This window comes from Uranotaenia lowii, chromosome 2 (genome assembly GCF_029784155.1).
Source record: "Uranotaenia lowii strain MFRU-FL chromosome 2, ASM2978415v1, whole genome shotgun sequence".
NCBI classification, from domain to species: Eukaryota; Metazoa; Arthropoda; class Insecta; order Diptera; family Culicidae; genus Uranotaenia; species Uranotaenia lowii.
Window position 1 is genome coordinate 301514071 of NC_073692.1, and position 19020 is coordinate 301533090.

At 37.7% G+C, this 19020-nt stretch overlaps 1 protein-coding gene across 1 annotated transcript in view; it reads left to right on the forward strand.

The window, feature by feature from the left end:
- The first annotated feature begins 3514 nt into the window (after positions 1 to 3514).
- The window catches only part of LOC129748082 (uncharacterized), a 159911-nt gene continuing 144405 nt past the window's right edge, over positions 3515 to 19020 (forward strand). The window contains exon 1 of the mRNA XM_055742558.1: positions 3515 to 4717. Within this exon, the coding sequence (XP_055598533.1) occupies positions 4645 to 4717 (73 nt within the window). The 5' untranslated portion in view covers positions 3515 to 4644. The remainder of the gene's footprint in view (positions 4718 to 19020) is intronic.

Sequence of the window (19020 nt, forward strand, 5' to 3'; positions counted from 1 at the left end):
TACTCAAACCTCGAGGTCGGACGCTTAGTGGAAGAACTTCCAAAAGTGCGGGAGAGTTGATTCTTGATGGAAGCAGATCAGCGACGAAAGACACACGAGTGGCGATCCTGTGGACTTGCAGCGTGTCGATGTCGATCAGGCGGCAGTGGCTTTCGTAGCTGGTAAGTAGAAAAGTTAAAGTGTCGAAAGGCATACCAAAAAAACGTTGTTGGGTGGCTTCGATGCGATCAGAACCGTTTTGATAATATGGGCACCGAACCGCAGAAGCATATTCAAGGATCGATCGAACCAAACTACAGTGAAGACTCTTCAGGCAATAGATGTCCTTTAAGTCCTTCGTCATGCGGAAAAGAAGACCCAGGCTTCTGGAGGACTTGTCAACGATATATTTGGTATGAGTCTTTAAATCCAGCCCCATGTCAAGAATCACACCAAGATCTTTCACTTGTTGAGCTCGAGAGATTGTATCGTTTCCAAGGAAATAAACGGCTGAGACCGGGCGTCGTTTGCGGGAAAATGATATTACTGCACATTTACTACCGTTGAAAGGTAGGCGATTGGCATCACACCAGGAGGCAAAGAGGTTAATCTGGTTCTGCAGGAAGTTCACATCTTCGGGGCCATTGATAGAGTAGAACAGTTTCAAGTCGTCGACATACGCTTATTTTAGTCCATCGAGAAGTTGAAGCACGTCATTGAAGTAGATCAGGAATACTATTGGCCCTAAATGACTTCCTTTAGGCACGCCTGATGAAGCTGAAAACTGCCTGGAAAACAGTTAGGGGAAAACTGTACAAGACGCATTAGTTAAGCATAATCACTATTTACAGCGACACCAATCATCTAAGAACCTAACTGGAAGTTTACGACGATTCAGAGATCAGATTTACGTATTATCAGAAAGAAAAAAATATGATAAAAACACGATTTTGATGATATTTTTGTAAAAAACTTAAACAGCCAGAAAACAAACCGCGGGGTAGAACGCCAAAACGCACCACACCGAAAGGGTGGTAAGAAATGAAACAATGATTATAAGGAATGTAATGATTGAAAGATAAAATGTTCAGTTACATGTTCATCGTATTTTTGTAAACTAATTATACTTTGGCAAAAAATCAACTACTTTACTAACTTACTAACTTATCGAAAATTTCGCTTTTCAAAATACACTTTTTTATAACCTTATAGGTAAAACGCCTTCAGGTAGGCAACGAAATTCTATTTTTTGAATGATATTGCGGCAAACATGGCGGCGGATAATTTTTTCGAGTCGAATATTGGCACTGGTTTTTAACTCGAACAAGGACCAAACTTGTTATTATTATGCATTTATATCGTAATTTGGGAGTCAGCCAATAAAAAGAATGTTATTTTGTTTTGATATTTCGGTTTTCTCAAAAGTTAACAGCAATCAAAATTTGAGCCTAAAACACGTGGTCTTGTGGGCATTCTGCCCAATTTTGATATGATTGATTTTGGTTAAAATTTGTATGAAGTTAGTAAAATACAACAAAATATGTATAGTCTTCCGAAAGTGCATGCGAGTGGAAAAACGATAAGCTGTAGTTTCATCAGATTGCCAATGCCAGTTTACCATAAAACCTTAAATATTAACCATGAAAAATAATAGGTTTCACGCTGATTCTATTAATGCTTCTGTTTCTGAGAACTAAAGTCGTTTTTGTGAACTTTTCATCCAATAAATGATGAAAAAGCTTGTTTGCTACAATATAAATGAAGAAAGAATCCATTAAAAGCCATAGGTTAGTGTATTTTTGAGAAAGAATGACATGGGCCATCTTACCCCGCTGGTGCGTCTTGTACTGTTTTCCCATACCCGAGCAAACTGTCAATTTACGTCCAGTTATGTAACAGTTATCCACATAATCCTAAATGTCCGAGCTTTCCGATGGCTATATCATGGTTCACCGTCGAATGCGGCAGACAGATTAGTATAAATAGATGGCATCAGTTTGAGATTTCTTTGCAAAACTTTCATGCATGGACTCTACAAACAACTGCGGTCGAGAAGACTTAGCCCTCGCACGAAGTGTAACCTGTACAGGGTGACAAAAAAGTCCTGTCACACTTTTTTTGGGGTCGCCTGTAGCCTATACGTTGCATCTCTCTGGTGTCATCTATATGTCAAATGAAAGTGCTAACTTTGCTGCCCACAGTAGTGGCAGAGTTTCGTTTCTGTGCAGTTTGTGTACATTAAGTTGTGAGTGGCAGAGTTGAGAGCAGCTGTTATCGCTGAATATGTGAGAGGGTACAAACCCGGACACATATTCAACATATTCAAACACCTAAAACCGCTCGTAATCAACCGGAAAGTCCATAAATACCTAGAAACCAGAGACACCGAGGACAACACACGATCTGGATGACCAAGGTCTGCGAGAACCCCGAGGTTGATAAAGATTATACGAGACCGGACGTGCTTGCGACGACTTTCCGAGACGTCTGAAGCTGGTTCGATCAGAGAAAGGTGGTGTAATTCCGAGACTTCGTCTGTGAAGTACCATGATGAGCTACTGAACTGAATAAAGCTATGAAAGTCTTGATCTGGCGAACGTGGGTTGTCCGAGAAATGCCATGGACCAAGTGGATCTTAGGAATTATGTTCGTTAAGTTATGTCGTAAGACGGAATACTATGTAATTAAATAAATAATAATCTGAATCTGAAATCTCTTACATATCAGACCTTAACACATTGAGCAACTGAATTTAACAATAAATTATATTTAACAGAATTCATAACAACACTTTAAAAAACTGAAAAATAACAATTTAAAAAACCCTCATGTGGGAAGAGGATTAATCCCCCAAATGTCTACTTAGATATGCTTAGATAGTTGAAACAAAATGAGAAATTCAAAAAGCAGAAATCCCAATTCGCTGTTCAGGCCACATAAAGCATTCAAATGTGAAGTATATTTTACAAAAAAAACTAAGATTCATGTTAACCGTTTCTCAAAAACCGACAACTGTTATGACAATAAGAAAATTAGATTGTTTCAACTTTTCGAAGAATCCGACGAGCCATGCGAGTTCATATTCTCTCTACACTTTACTGTCGTCAATTCGTCGGAAAAGTTGCAACCAAATCATATCAACAAAAGAAAACCTGTTGGCTGACCGGGTTGAAGCAGGAGAATCCCAGGAAGCAGCTCCACGTCAACAGCCAACAGCAGGCAGCATGCCCGAATCGTCAGCTGCGAAGCAGATGTCAACACAACAACAACAGAAACAACTGCGTTGGCTGCACACACACCCCCCTTGCGAATAAGTTAGTTGCAACAACACCGAGGAGAGTTGTCGCATGTCATGGAAAAGGTATTTCCACTGATATCGGTTTTCTGACTAGCAAACCGAGCGAGCGAGCCCCCACAAGCACACGCTAGTTGTTTGTCAGCGCGTGCTGACAAGCATAAGCGGGACAAGCAAAACCGCTCCACGCCACGCTACTTACTGGTGTAGTGTGGCCGCCTGTTTCAGTTGGCAGTTAACAGTCTTCGCGAACGGTTGTTGGTTTGACTAGTCGCTTTATTAGATAATTCAACTTGAAACAGAAGAGAATCTAGCTAATCGTCGCGATTCGCGTTCTGTTTATTGAGTGTTGTTCGTCGTTCGTTCATTTGTCGTGATCTTGAGACAAGCACACATTCCCAGACGACGGATATCTCGTTTGCAATCTAGTTATTGGCAACTTAGTCAGTAACCCGTGATTTACTGTCAGCGTGAGTTGTGTGATAAGTGTTACGTGAAATCGGTTACCTTTTTTGAGGAGCGTCGTCAGCCCATATCGCGCTCTGGCTGGACTCCCCCGGCAGAAGTTGTTTGTCTGGCTGATCTAATACACGAGGGTGGATCCCCAACAGTAGTTATCCGTGAAGCACAACAAGTGTTTTCCGCGCAAAAAGGGAATTTTCCTCGAGTGAATGGTGAATGCTCGAAGAGACCAAGCGAGTGGTTCCATCTTTATCGCAGTAGGCAGTTTTCCGTCTCAAGTCTAACAGGGTGGTGTGACCGTGCTCCTTCAAATAAAATTAGAAGATAACCGCCATCGGGCTTCTACCTTACAGAATCAGTATCATCGCTTTGACAAGCCAATCAACTCGCCGCGAGAGCAACAGAAACCCATCCTCGTCATCTTCGACCTATCTATCTAGCTAGCTTCTTCCTCTCGTTTGACGAACGGCGTCGCCAAGATTTGAAATAGAAATTCATTTCAGCAGAGCAGAGCAAAATAGTTCCGAGGTGCAGTGTCCGCGAAGAAAATCTGTCCGTCCCGGTAAATTCGTCGTTCCACAACAGCGGGGTTTCGGTGCGGTCAATTTGTAACAGTTTAATTAAAATAAGAGAGTGCAGTGCCATACCTTGGTCTAGAGGCAACAAGTGCAACATACTAAGAATCCGTTACAGCAACGAAATCGCCAAACCAAAACACACCGCCGAAAGTGAGAGGAGAGTGGTGTTGCAAAAAGAAGGTGTTGAGCTATTTCTGTTGCGAAGAACCCCACATAGACAGATCGAGGAAGATAACGCGTCAATACAGCATTAAAAAAACAACAACGCAAAACAAACCGATATAAACCGGCAGCAGCAGAAAAGTGAAGAGAAGAAAAATCAAGACAACAATGTTATCGACGGCGGCCAGCCTCAGCAAGTTCTACAATCGTATGAGCATCTTGATAACTGTTTTCATCACCGGTAAGTGTTCCTGTTTTTTTTTTGTTTGGAATTTCACATGTGTTTTGTTGGATCTCCGTCCGGATGGTGTTACGGTTCTTTTTTCTCTCATGCTCACGCAGCAGCGTGGATGTTTGCTTTTTTGTTGGTTGTCCTTTGTGGAGAAGAAGCAGACGAAGAAGACGCCAGTAGCAAGACATGCCAAAACTGATAACATTGTGCAACCCCAACCAGCTGCTTAATGCGTGATTGTTGAAGTTTGTAGCAGTGCGGATAGTATTTTTATGAATGGACACGTTTATTGGTGTGATTGTATGCTGATACATTCGGGGTAATGTGAAGGAGAATTTGTTCTTGAGTAAAACGATGTCGTTGAAAGTGGTTTAAAGTTTTTAACGTGTCCCCTAGATTCCTTTTTATCCCAAATGGTGGATTTCACTGTTTTTGGTTTTGGTTAATCAAACTTTTCTTTGAAAAAGTGCCAACAAATTCTTTGAGCGGATTTTAATAAATTGAGGCCAAATACGAGATCTTTCGGATTTCTCATCATGCCTAACTTTAGCTCTATTGAAAGACAAACAAAATATCTACATTATAGCATATATGAGGATTCTGAATTGATAAAAAGCTGTTGTTATAAAACTCAACATCGACCATGAAAATTTGAGATAGGGATTTCTTGAAAGATACGTTTAAAGTGACTTGTGGAATTAGAATAAGTTTCTTCAAATAAAGATGGTAGAATCTTATAGTTTTCTGTTCAAATTTGTTTGTATTTTAATTTTAAATTTTACAATTAAATATGGAACAGAATTTCAACTAAAGGTAGTGCGTTCAATTCGTTGAAGATGGAATTTGATAATCGAATCTCCTTTAATTTCATAACTTCGTAGCTTTGAACTCTAAACCTTTTTTCCGAGAATCCGGAAAACCAATAGATTTAAAAAAAAAATATATTAATTCGAAAAAATTGGATCCTAAAAAACTGAATTTCATAACACATATCAGAGATTTTGTCTTTAGTTACAAGAATAAGTAAGTGTTATTACCAGAAGGATTCAGATTTTTATTTGGATATTCTAGTTCCAGAAATACAACGCTTTTGAAAATAATTTCATTCAACATTTTTTTAGAGAATTGAAATAGTAGTGGAGAATGAGGATACTTGATCCCTGGGGATACTTGATTCCTTAGCTATATCTCCAAACTGGAATGTCGTACAAAGATCAAATGTTCTAGAAAAATGTGCCAAATGGAACAAAACAGCAATGGTAGAAGCTCAAAATTTTTTAACAATATAAGCTTTTGGGTTATTGAACTTTGTTTGAAAATTTTCACAAAATGTGACTTGAAGATCTTTTTTCATCATTTTAAAATGTTCCTATCATGGAAACATTATAAAAAAAATATTTATTCCAATACATCAATCTATCGAGTGTAAAATGAACTTCATAATACAATATTTTCAAAGTGATGGAAAACTCCCAACTTTTTTCAGAAAAAGTTTTCTAAAATGTTGATTTTGGGTACAATTGATCCCTATTATATGTACGGGTACAAATGATCCCGGTATATTCTTCCTTTCAATGTATCGTGGTCATTGCTGATTACGAGATTACTAATATTTATCCAATAGCCTAGTATTCATCCATCAATTATCTGAAGAAAAGGGCAAAAATAATTGATTTTCTCTTGTTTATAAAAAAATGCGCCCGTAAGTATGCAATGTCATAAGGGTTGAAAATAAGCTTTAGATTTTTTTTTCTGACAATTATAGATTGTGAAATGAGAACAAACATGAAAAAATAGTCAATTAACATTCTATCTTGGGGTTTTGTTTGATTTTTTCCATGGATTAGGGCTTCCTGAATAAAGGATCAAGTCTCCCCTAACGAAAGTGCTTCTAGTTCATCTACGGGTTCAAGTATCGTTCTAATTTTAGGAGCATAGAAACTTGAAGTTACACGCTGTCAGGAAATGTAAAAGACTGCGAGTTGCTAAATTTTTCCAAAAAGATATGGTGAAAATAAGAAAAAGGGATCAAGTATCCCCACTCTCCCCTATAGAAATCGTTCACACTATTTTTAAGTTCACTAAACAAAGTCTTTGAGTATTTGATGTTAAAGAATTTTGTTCAAACATTTTGTTACAATTCGAAATTACTTGCGATCTTGAAAAAAGTTGAACATTTAAGAAACAATAGAAAAAAAAACTAATTGCAAATTTGGATTTAGGGCCCCAAACTAATCAAACAAGTTATAAAATTCTTTGCGCTTCAGAGAAATGTGAGTTTATTGCCTTGTGTTAACGACGGAAAAAACAATGTTTAAGACTTTTTCTTCGAATTTATGAGATCATGTTCAACCACAATAGAGATTCTAAATCTCAAGCAAGGATACGAGTAATTGGGAAGATTGACTTCGAAAGCTTATTTAAGTTTTCTATGTCAATGCGAAAATAAAACTTAAGCTTACACTGTTGGTTGAAAAATAATAAATTCCACTTTTTATATAAAATTAGTTAATGAAAACTGGAAGTAGGCGATGACTTTTGTTTATTTTGATTTGGTCATCAGGTGGAAAAAGACGAAATTGGCTTAGGAAGCGCAGATTTTTAAGGTTGCTGCTGCTGATTGTTCGTTTTGATCCGGTCATCCAATGGAAAATGACGGAATTGGCTTAGAAAGTGCAGATTTTTAAGGCTGTTGCTGATGATTGTGTGTGTTGATTTGACCTTCCCGTGAAAAAAGACGGAATTGGCTTAATCAGTGCAGAGCTAAGGCTGCTTCTACTGATTGTTTGCTTCTTTTTTTGGTTTCGATTATAGTCGTTTTAACATCTTTATGTCATTCACGACTTATATCAACGATGCAGTTGGTGGACAGTCATTGAAAAATTTATCCGGTACAACTGTGATCGATGTTTACTCTTGGGCTCGAACTCATGGACATCGGCTCAGGAAGCAACTGACTTACCAAATGCGCTATATTACAAGCCCAAGATTGTTTACTTCGATTTTGCCTTCCGGTGGAAAAAGATGGAATTGGCTTAGGAAGCCTAAATTCTTAATGCTGCTTCTGCTGATTGTTTGTTTTGATTTGGCCTTCCGGTGATAAAAGACGGGATTGGCTTAGAAAGGGTAGATTTTCAAGACTGCTGCTGCTGATTTTTCAATTTGATTTGGCCTTCCGGTGGAAAAGTACGGGTTGGCTTAGGAAGCTGGGAAGCTTAGGAAGCTTCTGGTTGGGAAGGCTTTTTACTAAGAATATTATCAAATTATTCCACATTCCAAAAGCACAGTTTGGGAAAGTTGTTGCTAAGAATGTTTTCGGATTGTTCCGGTTTTGGTAAACAAAAACATAGCGACAGGTAAAGCACAGATTGGGAAAGCCTTCGTGAAGTATATTTTCCAAGTGGATCAAGAACATGCAAAAAATAGTTAAAATTGTAAGATTTGCACAGCTTTTTCTAAGAATGGAATGTAGAACTGGAAGGAAGGATATTTGAAAAATAAAATTATGTCTATGAGAAAAACAAAAGTCAGTCAACAAAAGATTCTATTGAGAGTAGAGATGAGAAGGAATGTAGAGTTGAGATGAAGGATATGCAAATATTAAATAAAATTTGTAGGATGAAGAATAAAGATGCGGAATATGGCATTAAAATTGAGGATATTTGGTAAATAAAATTGTGTTTTAGAGGAAAAAACAAAGTCGATGCTTAAATTTTTTTAATTGAGAATAGAGGTAAGAAAGAATGCAGAGATGAGATGAAGAATATGCAGAAAATAAATCAAATTAAAAGAAATTAAAATTAAATAAGAGTGAATCTGGCATCACTGAAGATAAATGAAATGAAACAAATTTCTATGGCAACGTTTATTATTTTGGCAACAGTAGGCAAAACAAACAAAACAAAGTCAGTCATTGATCTATTCTTGTGAGTGACAGACTTGTCTGAGTGAATTTTTGAATTGAGATTCATAAGCAGGGATGGAATTATGTCATAGTCACGAGCCAAAAATTGCGACTAGAGACCCATTTTTTTTCCTCACATGTCATAAGTTTAAGATTTTTTTGAAATGAAAGCATGCTATGAATGTTTTGATAAAGAAAGATTTTTCCATTATGTCATTGATCATTGAGATCTTCAATATTTCGATCATGACATGATGGTTAAAATGGGTCATGAGAAATATCATCAGTGCAATTTTTGGCAATTTTGTTTGCCAAACTAATTTTCAATATGCTTTACTATGACAAACGCTAACTAACGCTAGTATTAAAAAAATGAAAATAGAGATAAGCGTTTTTAGAAGCCTTTTTTTAAATATTCCATTTGGTTCCGAATTTCATTCATTGCCCACTCTTCTCATACGTGAAATTTATTTACATCACGTGAATGTGCATGGTATTTACATTCACATTATCGGAATATTTCTATCATGACATGATCCATGACTGATCTTATTTTCTTGGGTATAGTGATCCAAAATAAATTTCACCGTCCTTATGAATGACTGAAAATTTTCAAGCCTGTTCATGAGAATCGTAAAACCACGACACCATGTGGACCAAAATTGGGCTTTGAAGTCATGAAATCAAAGGTGAAGTTGTTGGCGCGGCTTAAGTGCTGTTGAATTTAGTGAGCTCGTTTCATATTCTTCATTATCTATATATATAAAAAGTAATTTCCGTTTGTTTGTTCGTTTGTATGTTTGTCTTCAATAGGCTCAGCTGCCTTAAGAGCTAGAGAGCTGAAATTTGGCATGGGTGCTCATTAGGACCAGGAATGATGAAAAATGTTTTTAGATTTTCGGATGACCCCTTATGAAGGCGGTCGGCCATACAACAACGGTTTTATTCCCACGAACCAAAAGTCATGGCACCCATTTTGTGAACCGACTTTCGTTTCCGTTCGTTCGTTGGCGGGATTATTTTCACCATCACCATGGGCAGGCTATTAGAAACGACCATCCAGAGCTCACATGTACTGGATAGCTAATCAAAGCTTGCTGAGCATTAAAAATTTGAAAGTGAAAATTTTGGCGGGTGTTTTTTGTACCTTCTACTGTTCAAAGCACATGCTACCGGTACGAGATATTTGGATACAATTATAAGCCTACATTTTGATTGAAAAATACAACTAGCCGGTTAGGAATATATTGACTAGAATAGTAGTGGCTTTCAAGTGCTCTTTACCGCCGCCGGGGGGCTTTAAGGGTCAACCATTTTTATATTTTTGGAATTCCTCATGGAGAAAGAAATTTTTTTTAGATTAAGAGTTATAAGTTCAAGGCTGCGATTTTAACGCTTCAAATGGAATTTTGATGGGGGATAAAAAAATCGATAAGATAATAAAATTTGAGGTTTGAGTTTTATTTTATACAACTCGATTTCACTGACCAATTTCTAACTTATGAGTGACCATTGATGACCAATGTGGTCGATTCTACCATTTATTAATGGGATGTTTGTGCCCATGAAAAAAAACAGAACTCATAAAAAACCTTTTTCATAATGTGACATGTGGATTTCACATGTCATTTTCATGCCTTCCAATTCTTACATCCTCAGCAGACCACACCAGTGAGAACATGCTGAGAAATTTATTACTAACCGGCATTGAACCTTCAGTTCAATGCCTGCACAAAATTCAGCATCAGCATTTACTGCGACGAACGAAAGTGTCGCATTTCAAATTTACTGAACCTCGCTGTTACCATGTGTGCAGTCATAGCTTTTCGAGGTTTCTGTCTTTGTCTCTTTCGCATGTACATCGATCACGGATTGGTGATCGTGTACATGGCTTTTACATAGAACGGTGCTTCAGGCGTCTCCAGTAGGAACCTTGTCAAGAACTTATCGAACAATAAAAAATCAATCTGAATCCAACCTTCAACGGAGTAAAATCGTATCATGGCAATACCGTGACAAGAGCCAAGTGTCAAAAAAAAAAAAACCAAGTCCAGGTGTTAGAAATTTGTGATCTAGTGTAAAGTGTGCATCAGTGTGCGAACAGCGACTAATAATGGGAACAGGTGCATCAAAACCTAGTGCATCAGTGTCGGGAGATAAAGATCTCACCATTATAAACAATCAGGAAACCCATAGCGATTTTCACGAAGATCATGCGCTCAAACTGAACATCATCTTAGTGCTAGTTACAATCCAGCTAGTGTTTGTAATTTACAAAATTTGGCACAAAAGAGTGCAGAAAAAAACGATCCTAAGTGTAAAAGCAATGGCAGATCTAGACAAAGTCTAACAAGAAAGGCAAAGTCCAGAGAAAAAAAAAGGGACAAACAAAAAAAAAAAAAAAAAAAAAACAGTGCTAAAATGAACAGTGTGGCAGTAGCTGAAATATCAAAAGAGTAAAGTGTACACGAGTGACAGAGCTAGTAACGCTCCACCAAAGGGATAACCGGCAACTAGGAGCGTCCCCACCGAAGGGTCAACCGGCAACTTGGAGCGGCCCCAACAAAGGGATAACCGGCAACATGGAGCGTCCCCACCGACAGCCACCACAGTAACCGGAAACCTGAGTAGAGCAAAAGCGCAGTTAGTATGCCAGCGGCTAACAACAAAACCAACAACAAAACCGACAAACGTGAGGTAGGACAATGTTATAGAAAACTGTAAGTAAGAAAAAATCATAATAGTGTAACAAAAATGACAGCAGAAAACAGAATTAAATAATAATATTAATTTATGGACCAAGTAGATTCACTACTGGCAGATTTGTCGAAAATCTTAGTTAACCTTAAGAAAAATCCTAATCGAAGATACAGGAGAGCAACGTTATTGAACAAACTAAACCAAAGTAGAATCTATTACAACGAAATATTAGATTTAATAGATCTCTTTGGGGGAACCAAACAGATTTTTTTTATAAAGTCGGCAAGGTTACTGTACGGCGAAATAAAAACTTTAATAGATTCAAAGCTTGATCGAAATCATCATTTCATTTAAGACCTTAGCAAAAGTGTCGTTATCATTTTTACAGTTACATAAAAGAAACATGGCAAACCCAAAGGTAGACGTAAAATTGGGTACGACGCTGATTCAAATGTATGATGGCGCACCACAGCATTTGGATGCTTTCATTGACTCCGTAAATTTATTCAATGACACGGTACAAAGTGATTTTGCTGCAGCCACGGCCGCACAAATACAAACAGCTCAAGTTACCGTAGTGAAGCTCATAAAATCACGGCTAACAGGCGTAGCCCGGCAAGTAATTGCAGGAGCCGATGATTTACAAGGCATCATAGACGCAGTAAAACAACACTGCGAGTCAAAAATTACTTCGGACAATGTTCTGGCCAAGCTAAAAGCAACCAGACAAAAAGATTCAATTCAAACTTTTTGTAACGAAGTTGAAACTTTAACAACACAACTTAAATCATGCTATGTAAGGGAAGAAATCCCAGCAAACAGAGCCAACACGATGGCAACCAAAAAAGGAGTCGAGGCTCTAATAAGCGGTAGCAAGAATACCGACACAAAACTTATTTTGAAGGCTGGGACCTTCAACAAAATTAATGACGCAATTCAAAAGGTGATGGAAAATAATGAAATCACCAGTAACAACAATTCACCTGCTACAAATGCTCAAATTTTAACAGGTCGAGTAAGCCACCCAAGAGGGCGTGGAACAAACCACAGAGGACGTGGTAATTATTCAAACTTTTACCAACATGATCGACACGTTAGGTACCAAAACTCGCCCCATAATCGTGGAAATTTTTCAAACCAGAGGGGTCATTGGTCTCATCGAGGTAATTTCTCGAATCAAAGAGGCAATTGGACTCAGCGTGGACGGTATCCACCGAATATGTTTTTAGCACACCAAGGCGGTGCACAATATCAGCCGCCAGCGCACCAGGCAATTCAAATGCCGTTGCATCCACACATTCAAATGCCACAGCAACAACATATTCTACAGTCAACAAATGGAAATATCCACCCTTTAGGGGTACAGCTGGGGCAGCATATACAATAAATGTGTCTGCCACCAATTACGTCCAACTGATGGTTGATATGTCCGATGTGCAATTATCATTTATTGTTGATTGCGGATCTGATATATCAGTTGTCAAATGTGGATTATTAAGAAAAACTCAGATTTATTATCCAAGCCAAAAATGTGACATAGCTGGAATTGGCCATGGAAACGTAAGTACAATGGGTACTACGCAAACAAATATCATATTAAATGATATTAAAATACCTCAGATGTTTCACATAGTAAGAAACGATTTCCCGATTCCTACTGATGGAATCTTAGGGAGAGATTTTCTAGTAAACCATAAATGCAATATAGATTATGATTCTTGGCTTCTCAAACTGACAAACAATTTTGAAACATTTACAATTCCAATAGTAAACAAGCAAGTCAACTCAAATCTTATACCAGCTAGGTGTGAGATAATCAAACAACTTGAAAACATTAACATTCAGGAAGACAGTGTAATTTTTTCAGAAGAAATATTCCCAGGAGTATTTTGCGCTAATACTCTGGTAAATAAAGGCAATTGTAATGTTAAAATTATTAATACTACAACTAAGGAAGTTTTATTACCGGCAAACTTCTATCCCAAACATGAACCCCTATCAAATTTTTACTTTTGTGCTATTTCAAACAACACAAACAAAGAAAATATTAGCGAACGAGCTCAGAAACTGAAAAATGAACTGAAACTTGAAAACAGTGATCCTCATATCAGAGATAAACTTGAAAACCTTTGCATTGAATTTAATGACATATTTTCGCTTCAAGGTGATTTGCTTACGGAAAACAATTTTTACGAACAAAGTATAGCTCTCAATGACCAAAAACCGACATATATTAAAAACTATAGATTGCCAGAATCTCAAAAAAATGAAATTAATGAACAAATACAGACCATGCTTAATGAAGGGATAATTCAAAATTCAACCTCACCTTACAACTCGCCTATTTTACTTGTTCCAAAGAAATCAAATTCAAATGGAAGTAAAAAATGGCGTCTTGTAATTGATTACCGTCAACTGAACAAAAAAATAACCCCAGATAAATTTCCACTCCCGCGGATAGATGAAATTTTGGATCAATTGGGTCGTGCAAGATACTTTTCTACAATCCCATTAGACAAAAATTCCAAAAAATACACAGCCTTCTCCTCTGATAAAGGCCATTTTGAATTTAATAGGCTTCCATTCGGTCTAAACATAAGCCCTAACTCCTTTCAACGCATGATGTCCATCGCGTTAAGCGGTCTACCTCCAAACTGTGCATTCCTCTACATAGATGATATTATCGTAGTAGGATGCTCAATTAATCACCATATAGCAAATTTACGCGAAGTGTTTCAGCACTTAAGAAAATTCAAACTTAAATTAAATCCATTTAAATGCCATTTCTTCAAGAATGAGGTGACTTATTTAGGACACCATATTTCGAGAGATGGCATACAACCCGACAAAAGTAAATATGATACTATTCGAAACTACCCAGTACCGAAGAATTCAGATGAAGTTCGGCGATTTGTTGCTTTTTGTAATTACTATCGTCGCTTCATCAAAAATTTTTCAGATATAGCCAACCCTCTAAACAAATTATTACGCAAGGATTCAATATTCAAATGGAACGAGGAGTCTCAGAAATCATTCGACACTCTTAAGATGAAATTATTATCACCAAATATTTTACAGTTCCCCGATTACACAAAAGATTTTATTATCACTACAGATGCGTCCAAAGTAGCTTGCGGAGCAGTACTGGCTCAACGTTTTGGAGATTTTGAATTACCAATTGCATTTGCCAGCAAGGCTTTTACAAAAGGTGAATCACACAAATCAACAATCGAACAGGAACTGACCGCCATACATTGGGCCATCGAGTATTTTAGACCATATATCTATGGCCGGAAATTCGTTATACGTACTGACCATAGACCACTAATATATTTATTTTCACTTAAAAACCCCTCATCCAAACTCACACGTATGAGATGGGATTTGGAGGAATACGATTTTAAGGTAGAATACATTAAAGGTAGTTCAAATGTGTTATCTGATGCGTTATCTAGAATTCAAATAACGTCAGACACACTAAAAAACATGTATTTAGTAACCAGATCTATGGCAAAGAAAAATGCTGCTACAACAACTACCAGCCAGACACAGAAGCCTGATCAACTTCACGTGTACGAAGCTGTCAGTAGTTTAGAAGCATTCGACTTGCCAAAATTAACATTTTCATATAATAATGATAAAACATCGATAAATATGATAATATACGATAAAAAATTCCGGAAGAGACTAACTCCAACGTTAGCTCTAGCAATAGAAAATCCCGAAAACTTTAGAATAGAATTAGAAAAAGTTTTAAAAATAATCGATGGCAGGCCTGCCGATAATTCAAATACGAAAGCAACATATCCAAGAAAGCTAGCAATACAAACAAACGACATTATATTCACACATGTTGATTTAAATTCATTTAAAAGTTTCGGTAATGCAGTTCTTAGGAACGCTACCATATTAATTTACGAGAAACCTGTTGAAATAAAAACATCGGAAGAAATTAAAAACATATTAAAACAATACCATGACTCTCCGACGGGAGGTCATCCAGGTATAAATAGATTATACAAAAAATTAAAGTCCCTATACTCTTGGCCAAATATGAAACAAACTGTTTCAGACTACGTCAAGGTATGTGAACTTTGTAAAATAAATAAACATGCGATTACAGCAAAAACGCCAGCAATCGTTACTACCACACCTAACAAAACCTTCGATGTAGTGTCCATTGACACCATCGGTCCGTTTGCTCTCACTGAAAAAGGAAACCGCTATGCAGTGACATTGCAATGCGATCTTTCCAAGTATGTAATTGCAATACCCATTCCGGACAAATCAGCTGTTACAATAGCTAAAGCAGTTGTAGAAAAATGCATCCTTATATACGGTCCCATGAGATGTATCAAAACAGATCAAGGAACCGAATACAAAGGAGTGTTTGACGAAATATGCAATTTGCTACAATTAAACCACACTTGCTCAACAGCTTACCACCCTCAAACAATCGGTGCGTTAGAACGCAACCATAAATGCTTGAACGAATACTTAAGGATATTTTCAAACCAACGCACGAATGATTGGGATGAGTGGCTTCCCTTTTATTGCTTTGTTTACAATACAACGCCTAACATACAACACGATTTCACGCCATTCGAATTAATTTTTGGAAAAACATGTAATACTTTTGAATTTTGTAACAATAACGTTGATCCCTTATATAACTTCGACTCGTATCAAAAAGAACTAAAATATAGATTACAAGTTACTCACAACAATGTCATGCAAACTCTCAACAAAGAAAAAATCAAAAGAACAAATGCAGTCAATAATAACATTAATATAACAGATATAAAAATAGGCGATACAGTGTATTTAAAAAGAGAAAATAGACACAAGTTAGACCCCGTTTACAACGGACCTTTCTTGATTACAAAAATAAATACGCCAAACGTAACAATAATAAATGCAGATAATAGAGAGCAGGAAGTACACATATCAAGACTAATCAAATAGGCAGCTAAACCGCCTCCTTTTCCATTAAGGGGGAAGGGGTGCAGGATACAGAAACATACAATTAAAATTAAACGTGATACAGGAATATAACATTATAATTAAATAATACCTATTTTGCAATCATGAACCGAAATCAACATATTATATAGAATCATTAAAAATTGTGAGAGGCACTTGAAGCAAATCCGAATAATTTACCTTTCAATTTTGGCCCGTAGGGGGATGGTGTGACATGTGGATTTCACATGTCATTTTCATGCCTTCCAATTCTTACATCCTCAGCAGACCACACCAGTGAGAACATGCTGAGAAATTTATTACTAACCGGCATTGAACCTTCAGTTCAATGCCTGCACAAAATTCAGCATCAGCATTTACTGCGACGAACGAAAGTGTCGCATTTCAAATTTACTGAACCTCGCTGTTACCATGTGTGCAGTCATAGCTTTTCGAGGTTTCTGTCTTTGTCTCTTTCGCATGTACATCGATCACGGATTGGTGATCGTGTACATGGCTTTTACATAGAACGGTGCTTCAGGCGTCTCCAGTAGGAACCTTGTCAAGAACTTATCGAACAATAAAAAATCAATCTGAATCCAACCTTCAACGGAGTAAAATCGTATCAATAATATAAAAATGGTGTTTTCGAGATGATATGTTTTCGATATCTTCAAAAAACTATTAGTAGAACTTCCAACATTTAAGAAAAACTAATAATAAAACAGTGCGAAATTGAAAAGCGAAAAAAATACACACATGCAATTGAAAACATGCAAAGTGAGTTTCCAACATGCTCAACAAAATCATCCATATTGAAAAGTGGGATAATCTTCAACAGATATTTTCATTAGATAAGGGATGGAAAAGATAAAAAAAGCAGTTTAATCTTATTTGGGACAAACAATTGAATTCACTTATCCAAATTAAAGTCAGGGGTCTGCCTAAGGGGTTGTCCATATTAACTATTTACTGTTTTTGCGTTATTGTCGTTATTATACATCGGATTTAGATGAAAATTGGTACACGAGAGTTTTGAGGGACGATCAAGCGATTTCAGGTATTGAATTCAGCGTAAGGGGCCGGCAATGGGGTCGCCCATAACCTTACAATATTTTTGAAATATCGTCGTTATTATACATCGGATTGGGATGGAAATTTGCACACGGTAGTTTTCAGAGACGAACAATCGACTTCAGATATCAAAGATTGTATAAGAGGCCACAAAAAGGAGTTTAACTTCTTGGCAATAATTGCGATGAGATTCTGACTGGATCGATCGACTGTGCACCGAACCGAGGATTGCCGTGGAATCCTTTAACAATGGAGCAACTGAACGACCTTGACCTGGCTGACGATATTGTTTTGCTCGCCCAAACACAACCGGACATGCAGAGCAAACTCGACGACCTCACCGATAGTTCCAAGGCAGCAGGTCTCAAAGTCAATGTCGGAAAGACCAAGTCGATGGAGATCAACACAGGAAATCCCTCCAGTTTCATGGTAGCTGGGCAACAAGTTGAGAAAGTGGAGTGCTTCCAGTATCTTGGTAGCCAGATAACGCCTGATGGTGGTACCAGGAAAGACATCGAAACCCGGATCAGAAAGGCCCGATTTGCGTTTGCGAGTCTCCGAAACATCTGGCGGTCACGCCAGATCTCTCTACGAACAAAAATCCGAATCTTCAACTCAAACGTCAAATCCGTATTGCTGTACGGGTGCGAAACTTGGTGCACATATGCGGTAACGACGCGAAAACTGCAAGTATTTGTAAACCGCTGCCTGCGGAACATCATCCGCGCTTGGTGGCCTGGCAACTGGATCTCGAATGAGGAATTACATCGCCGATGTCATCAAAGGGCGCTAGAAATCGAGATTCGGGAACGTAAGTGGAGATGGATTGGGCACACGCTGCGAAAAGATGAAAACGAGATTTGCAGAGAGGCGCTTGACTGGAATCCAGAAGGTCATCGAAGAAGAGGCAGACCCAGAAACTCGTGGCGGCGAAGCCTAGCCGCTGAAATCCGAACTGTCGACGATAATCTTGACTGGGACCAGGTGAAGTCGCTGGCTCCGGATCGTCAGCAGTGGAGGTCTTTTACCACGGCCCTATGCACCGGAGGATCGGCGCGGGATCATTAAGTAAGTAAGTAAGTAAGCAATAATTGCGTTGTTATGCGACTCGAAATTTTTACACTGGTTTTTTTTGGCACGGGCAATCAATTTCTGATTTCAAATGAAGTAGAGGACGACAGAAGAGGTGTTCGTCAAATATTTTTGCAATTATTACTATACAATTAATTCGGAAATGCATCTGAAAAATATTTGGCTATTGACTTTCATGCAAACTGTTCATGACATATTCCAAGTTGAAAGCGAAACGAAGTTCGTATGGGATCATCTAGTCTATTATATAAAATTCTCTTGTAACGGTGTTTGTAGTACTACTCCTCCGAAATTAGCCAAACGATTCAAATGAAATTAATTTTAGAATATTCTGTAGGCATGCGAATCGGTTTATATCGAATAAAAACAACACAAAGTCACATCAATTGTCCGTAAAAATTAAATTTGTTATAATTGGAATCAAATTAAAGTCATGGCATCCATTTTTTCAAGATTTTCTTTCCTTTGGGCGTCGGTTTGTTTTTCGTCTCCATGGTCGAGGCGTCGTGAGCAAACGTCGCGAAAGGATAGTAACCATGGCATAGCATACTGGTTAAATAGTAGGAACATTTGGGCGCGT